The sequence below is a fragment of the Coregonus lavaretus genome (assembly GCF_964263955.1).
Source record: "Coregonus lavaretus genome assembly, chromosome: 3".
Taxonomy (NCBI): Eukaryota; Metazoa; Chordata; class Actinopteri; order Salmoniformes; family Salmonidae; genus Coregonus; species Coregonus lavaretus.
In genome coordinates, this window is record NC_139990.1 from 27,295,045 (window position 1) to 27,302,955 (window position 7,911).

The 7,911-nt window shown below is 42.0% G+C and overlaps 1 protein-coding gene and 1 long non-coding RNA gene across 2 annotated transcripts; one reads left to right on the plus strand and one right to left on the minus strand.

The window, feature by feature from the left end:
- Positions 1–1,126: 1,126 nt before the first annotated feature.
- LOC311106981 (coiled-coil domain-containing protein 106-like) lies at positions 1,127–4,014 on the minus strand (the record flags this gene model as incomplete). The annotated part of the gene is made up of 7 exons (XM_084149399.1): positions 1,127–1,443; positions 1,611–1,802; positions 1,954–2,115; positions 2,635–2,826; positions 3,280–3,378; positions 3,600–3,676; positions 4,010–4,014. 7 exons carry the CDS (start codon positions 4,012–4,014, stop codon positions 1,127–1,129), a joined length of 1,044 nt encoding a protein of 347 aa, XP_084005525.1.
- A 143-nt stretch (positions 4,015–4,157) lies between these two features.
- On the plus strand, positions 4,158–6,173 carry LOC311109523. Its single transcript, XR_014610606.1, has 3 exons — positions 4,158–4,219; positions 4,931–5,283; positions 5,819–6,173. It is a non-coding gene; the product is annotated as an uncharacterized lncRNA (long non-coding RNA).
- The last annotated feature ends 1,738 nt before the right edge of the window (positions 6,174–7,911 follow it).

Consider the following 7,911-nt stretch of genomic DNA (forward strand, 5'->3'; position numbering starts at 1 on the left):
GGACACAGGGAGTTAGGACGCCCTCTGTCGGCATGGAATAATACTAATCTAGTGTGTGTTGAGCAGAGGAATTCATTGTTCAGAGGCCACCCAGTTTAGTTATAAACACAGGCACATTTCTGATCAATTTCATATCTAGGAAGACAGATACCAACTACTAAAACTCATAACTGCATTTTGCACAAATTATGTTTTTTATTGTACAGCAGATGGGTTACACTGCTTTCACTAACCTCAACATACTATCAAAATGTGAAGAAAAAAATAAAATAAACATACAAATAATATTTTAGCTGTGAATCAGGTATTAACAAATGGTTCGGCAATGAAAACAAATAAATATATGTACAGGTGGATTTTCTTCAAACCCACAGCTCAAAACGGTGTGCCTGTCCATTAACTTTCTCTACCATCAAAACAACAATACATGCTCAAATTATTCACATTTGGACTCCCAAATTATTTTAAAGCAAACTTGTCGAAAAGATTTCCCTGAATGGCAGTCATCTACAAAAACTAGCAAGGTTCTCAAACGAAGGAATGCAGAGTCTGCAATATGTCAGTGCTTCTACCATTCATGAATCATGCAGCAACACCTCAAATCATAATTCTGCTCTGCCATCTGACTGAATGAAAGATAGATAGTCTTTGATTCATGGCTATCAAAACATAAACCAATTACCATAAACAGCATGCCCAACCAGTGGATGACTCAGGATGGAGCCAACACAATTTTTCTATGTAACTGCTATAATAGGCTACATCACAAAATTATCCAGTGTGTGGCTCTTAGTTAATACAGTGACAGGCTCCAAATCTTTCTTACACATCTCTTCTTCCTTGCAAAAAAATGAAAGGATGGGAGAACAGAAATCTCTCGGTAAACAAAAAAAGAACCTAGAGCCCCCAATACAGTAATCCTGCAATTAGCCACTGTCAGAAAATTATTCAACCACAATCTCCACTTTGGACAATGAATAAGATACTTCAAAAAAATATTCTGAAGCTTTGGCTGTGACCAAAGCCTTATAGCCTTTGGTAAGTGAATCCCCATGAAGGTCAATAACTTCTCTGTCTACATTCCTATCCATTGATGTCTAAACTTATAGGAGGAAAGGACCCCCCATTAGTTTCTGAACCTGTAGGAGATGGGCAGAAGCAGGTGGTTCTTCTTCATGGCTGCCACTTTGGTGTGCATGGGCTCGTCCAGGGCCTTGTAGCAGCGGCGGGCGTAGTCCAGGAGCTTCTCCTTAGAAGACTCAAACTCGCCCACCTCGGCTACCTTCTCTGGGGCCACCAGCAGCAGCTCGGCGATGGGGGAGGTGGAGGCCATAGTGTTGCGGTCCACCCGGTGGACCTGGAAGGTCTTGGACATGCTCCTCAGGCGCTGGTAAGTGAGGAGGATCTTCTGGTACCGATGGAGCACACCGTCAGGGTCTTTCACTGAAGGAGAGAGGAGCCATTTTAGTTAGCAGTTGATAGGGATTTCCCCCAAAAGTGTGATAACAAGGAAACTAATTTTTCCAACATACAATTGAATATTATGACGCAGCTGACACAAATGCACTGGGCATTGGAAATAATAGAGCAATAAACTATGACTTGGTTACCTCTTTGTCTTTCCTTGCCTCGAGTGATCCGGAAGACCCGTCTCATTTTCATTCTTGGCTCCCCACCATTCTTGGATCCCTTTTTCTTGGACGACATCTCATCCGATGAATCGTCCTCCTCTTCCACTTCCTCTAAATAACTGTCTTCCTCAAAGTACTTATCTTCTTCTATCACCCGCACCTCCTGTTTTACTGGAGAAAGGGGGGGACACGGTGAGAAAATGTATCCACATACACTTCAAGACACTTGATGACATTTGACACTAAAGCCTAGCTTAAGCTGTATGATTCTCCCACTCCTAAAAAGCCATCCCACCCAAAATTGATTCTGCTTCCCTCTCACCAGGTACTCTGCTGCTACGTGTGTGAAGTTGGCTCTGGACGTGTTTCCGTAGCATTCCAGACCTGGTGGTCATGGGTGAAGGAGGAGGGCTTGGAGATCTTTCTGGTGGAGGTTTCAGAGTAGTGTAGTTCAGACTAGCGTGCTGGGATTCAGGATACCAATCTAATAGAGGGCAGAGGATAATAGAGTTCAACAGAGTTCCAATTTTGAAATTCTCATCTGTTTTCCTCTACCTCCATTTCACCTCTCTCCATGTATCAGCCTATATAATGTATTCACCTGTATTATGTTCTCAAACAGTGTATTAAATAGAAAGTGTGACTAGATATTTTTGAGGCAACAAGTTGGAACGTATAGTCAAGTACTAACCCACTAGGCACACACTGGTTGAATCAACTTTGTTTCCACATATGCCCTTATCCAGAGTGACTTATATGAGCAATTAGAGTTAAGTGCCTTGCTCAAGGGCACATCTGAGAGATTTTTCACTTAGTCGGCTCGGGGATTCAAACCAGCGACCATTCGGTTACTGCCCCAATGCTCTTAACCGCTAGGCTACCTGACACCCTATGAAATTATGTTGAACCAACATGAAATAGACGTTGAATTGACGTCTGTGCCCAGTGGGAAGTCAGTAGAAAAGTGCTCCCCACCACCACCCACCACTGCCCCAGTCTTTACGGTTGCTCTCCGGGGTCCTCATGGAGGAGACAAAGCGGTCCAGCTGGCAGCGCAGGAAGTTGCGTTCCTCCTCCAGGTCGTCGATGCGCTTCTGCAGCCATGGATTCTTCTCTAGGGAAACACACAGGTGGGTGCGCAGGTTGGTGATCAGCATGAACGGACTGTAGTGCGGAGGCATTTCAGATGCCGACTCTGGAAGGGGGAGGAGTGCAGTTAACTATTTGACATTAGTCATACCTCATGGGTAGGCACTGAGAAGTTATTGACCACTTGACCTATGACACCATAATTAATTGAGTTGATGAAGGTATCAAGAGGTGATTATGCAGAACCCTTTTCATGAGGGGTGGTAGTTTAATTACCTCCACCCTCCAGGTGTGTGGAATTTCTAGCCAATTAGGGAAATTAATCAATAAACTGCATATCATGTTGCTTGTGTTCGAGTAGCCCGGAACTATCTGACATTTAAGCCCGGAACTATCTGACATTTAATGATAAGAGAACACATTTATAAGGGGTTGCTTAACTCACTAGTATTATGTATGAGAGACAGGTAAAATTGTTAATACTGAAGCCTGGTTGTCCCCCCCCCCCCAAAAAAAAAGAAACAAAAATCTGTGTGACTGGTCTTATGCCCATACTTACCTTCCAAAATCTGCTCACTCTGGTTGAGATAGGCAGACCGGTCCAGGTTCTCCTCAAAGGGGAAGGAGACTTCACATCCATCCACAACATTATACAGACCTTTAGGGACCACAGTAAATGGTAGTGACACATGAGTGACACATAATTAACAATGATGTCATTTGATAAATAAACTAGAAAGGGGTGAGGGAGGATTGGCTCTTTAAATGGAAATGCCTAGAGATTAGGCTAACCCTGCTTTTATATATTTCTATAGTAAATGCAGTAAATTAGTAAAATAACAACTAGCCTTTCTGGAGGAGGAAGACAAATTAAAGTACCTGTTGCATTCCTTGTGCTTGTCCGAGGATCAGTCATCCTTCTTGGGCTGAGTGCTGTTTTGCAAATCTGTGATAGGCTACATATGGAAACATTGTAACATTATAATAAGCATAATCGTGGATCATACATTGTACGGAAAGTGTTAAAACAGTCATTATTATTTCGAGACGGTGATGTCACCTTATGTTTTCGCATGAAAGGTCATCGAATGGTTTGCATTAGTTGTTACCTCGTTCTGCTAAAAAAAGACGCAAGTTAATAAGCAAGTTAATAACCCTCCGCTTCCCATAAGGTAAATTCGTCAGCTTTTCTACTCGAGCGCACGTGTGTAGGACTTGTAACGCTTCGGACTTCCTTTGATGGCTAATGAGATTTATAATAATTACAGTGAAACTAACTTTATGCCTACTTCATCGTGTCTTCACATACATCAACTACTAAATGTGCATCTTCTAGCCTTACTAGCCTACCAATGATAACCATTTATTATACAATTTCTGCATACCATATGTGGGTGGGGCTCAGGTGAAAATGTGGGAGGGGGAAAAGTGGTCGTTGAGAAACACAAAAAAAGTGAAAAGGTGGGTTCGAATTCCGGAAGAATACACAACTTGTCCAGGTAGACAATTATTTTTGCTAATAAATAACGACATTAAACGGTGTCGGAATCGACATCAGTTTCACCAGGGCAAAGTAAAAACATGACACATTTTCCAGACAAAGGGCAACTTGTAAACTACCGACTATGGAAAGCCAATGGTTTTAAAACAATGTAGCCTACCTAGCCTAACTATTTTCTTTGTTCCTTTGGAGTGAAAATGTAATTTGTTTGGCTATTCTGAGATTATAAAATAGTGCCTTCCCACTAGTGCCGTCTCAGTTAAACGTTCAGTTGATTTAGGCTACATTTGATTGAGTTGTGAACTAACGTGAAATCAACCAAAAATGTCATCCTATCAATGGATTTAGGTTAAAAGTTGGGTGAAAAAAACAACGAAATTCCCTTACCTTGATTACTTTTGGAAATCCAATCAGTTTTCCACGTTGATTCAAGTTCATTACATTGATTGTTTTGGTCGAAATGACGTGGAAACAACGTTGATTCAACCCGTTTTGCCCAGTGGGTTCCTGTTTATCCCATACAAACTGTTTAAATCGTTGTAACCTAATACCAACCACTTTTATTTCCCACTCATGTAGATGATACATTTAATGTAGCCTTTCATATTCCCTAGAATTTATTTGCTGCACTTATTTTTTACCCAGTTGTTTGTGTACCCTGTAACTTGTAGTACCCCAGGTCAGATTTCTGATTCCATCGCTCTCTCAGGTGTGGCCATGGGGCTCTGTGATGGCCTGTCCCACTGTAAACTGGCACTGGCCTTTGCAGTGCTGATGGACTTGCTGGGTGGCACCGCCTTGCTGGTGGGAGTCTTTGTCCCTCTAAATATCAAAGGCAGGGACTTTGGGGACCTCCTCGTGTACACAGGAGCACTGTTCGTGCTCATGTCTCTGGGGGGCTGGGTGCTGTGGTACAGCGGAAACATTGACGGCCTCGCCTCAAGCAAAGAGCTGGGCCACATCGGCACCACCGTGGACCGACTGGCCCGCACCCTCAGCCGCAAGATGCATATCCATCGCCACAGGGGGCCTTAGGGCTGTGGTGGCTGGCCATAAAAGCAGGTAAGTTTAGTTACTAATAGAGACTTGAATAATGGTTTATAGGCCTAAACATATTCTACATTATACTTACAGGGCTCATCTGTGAAAGACACCTTGTTCTCAGCATGACTCCCTGTTAAAATAAAGGCTAAATAAAATGAATACGTGCCAAGACATGCTAATTGTGATGCATCTACTCCGCAGCATCTAAAATAATTAATTAATTTGTAGTCCTCTGTAGCTCAGCTGGTAGAGCACGGCGCCTGTAACGCCAAGGTAGTGGGTTCGATCCCCGGGACCACCCATACACAAAAAATGTATGCACGCATGACTGTAAGTCGCTTTGGATAAAAGCGTCTGCTAAATGGCATATATATATATATATATATATATATATATATATATAGGATGGCGCTTGCAACGCCAGGGTTGTGGGTTCGTTTCCCACGGGGGGCCAGTATGAAAATGTATGCACTCACTAACTGTAAGTCGCTCTGGATAAGAGTGTCTGCTAAATGACTAAAATGTAACCTCTCTCTACCTCTTCTCTCAATAGGCTTTCCGTCTACACATTGGTGGGTGGATGCAAGACATGGATTGGATCAATTATCCCCAGTCTCCCCTCACATTGAACCACCTCAATAGTTATTGTGCTAGTGCAGTATTTTAAATGAGTCCAGCACTATTAATGTTTGATGGGTAATAATAGCACTGTTTTATGCCTAGCAGTTGAAATGCATGTTATGTCCCCTATATATTACAAACTGTTAATGTCCAAAGTAAAATGTATTTAATAATGCAATTGCTAATCTGTTACATCTGGCATAGTGGATGTGATTTAATTGAGTAAAATGGCCTTACAGTCAATAATTTTCATCTCTTTATTTTGCTAATAAATGTTTCCTTGTGTGAACAGCTTCTACGGGGCTCTTTCAATTTAGGAAATGTCTGTAGGTTTACTAGTAATGTAAATCATTTAGATGGTAGGAATTTAAATATTGATTGCTTGTCACACAAGCTGCAATCCTGCAGTGTGAATGTGATCCATTGCATTTTACATTTCTAGTAGGCGCAATTGCAGTATTTTCAGTCTCTCTGACCATTCCCTCTTATCTTGGGACAGTTCTTACTGTGAACTGTAGATGGAGACAAACAGATTTATTCTCAGGTCCCCACAAGGAGAGTACAGTATGTACATCACAGGAGGCTAGTGAGGGGAGGACGGCTCATAATAATGGCTGGAATGGAGTGAATAGAATGGTATCAAACGCATAGAACCCATGTGTTTGATAAGTTCGATTACCATTCCATTTAGTCCATTCCAGCCATGACTGAGCCGTCCTCCCCAATTAAGGTGCGTGCCACCAACCTCCTGTGATGTACATTATGTACTAGTAGACCTGTTTGGACTGACACTCTTATTCAACCAACCAAATCACACAGCATACATTTAAACACACTTAAGAACCTACATGCACACAATGCATATTCCATCGTAGAGATACACCAATGCAAGTATGTATGATGACTACTATGCCTACCGCTATGTGGAGGTAGATATTCATAATTGTACTCTAGCTTCTATGTGCTGTGTATGACCACAATTTGATTAGCCAATAAGAGCAAAATGGGAGCTTTTGTTTTACTACTTAAACAAAAATGAATTAGCTTCATATTGAGAGGGCTCAAATGAAGTTTATTGCTGTGTTATTCAGAGGATACCGTCAATCAACTGATATCCTGTAAACCTGGCAAGAAGTATTTAGTACAATTATACTAAAAACAACAGGCTTAATGGAAGGCAGGGGAGAGAAAATGTGCTCTCATGGACACAGGAGGTTGGTGGCACCTTAATTGGGGAGGACGGGCTGGTGCTAATGGCTGGAGCGGAATAGGTGGAATGGTATCTAATAGTATAAAGTAATCCTATGGACCCTAAGAGTCAGCAACCAAAAATATACACTCACAGGCCAGTTCATTAGGTACACCCATCTAGTGCCGGGTCGGACCCCCCCCTTTGCCTCCAGAACAGCCTGCATTCTTCGGGGCTTGGATTCTACAAAGGTTCAGAATTTTTTAATTTTTTCGGGGGGTAGATCAGCTTAATATTGCAGATAGATTGTAACTTCCATCAATGTAATTGTCTGCATCACTTCCAATCCCCCATGTTTAAAAACAAAATATATATACATATATATATATACACTGCTCAAAAAAATTAAGGGAACACTTAAACAACACAATGTAACTCCAAGTCAATCACACTTCTGTGAAATCAACCTGTCTGATTGACAATAAATTTCACATGCTGTTGTGCAAATGGAATAGACAACAGGTGGAAATTATAGGCAATTAGCAAGACACCCCCAATAAAGGACTGGTTTTGCAGGTAATGTGTGTGTTACTAATGGTTTTCTTTGAGACTGTGGTCCCAGATCTCTTCAGGTCATTGACCAGGTCCTGCCGTGTAGTTCTGGGCTGATCCCTCACCTTCCTCATGATCATTGATACCCCACGAGGTGAGATCTTGCATGGAGCCCCAGACCGAGGGTGATTGACCGTCATCTTGAACTTCTTCCATTTTCTAATAATTGCGCCAACAGTTGTTGCCTTCTCACCAAGCTGCTTGCCTATTGTCCTGTAGCTCAT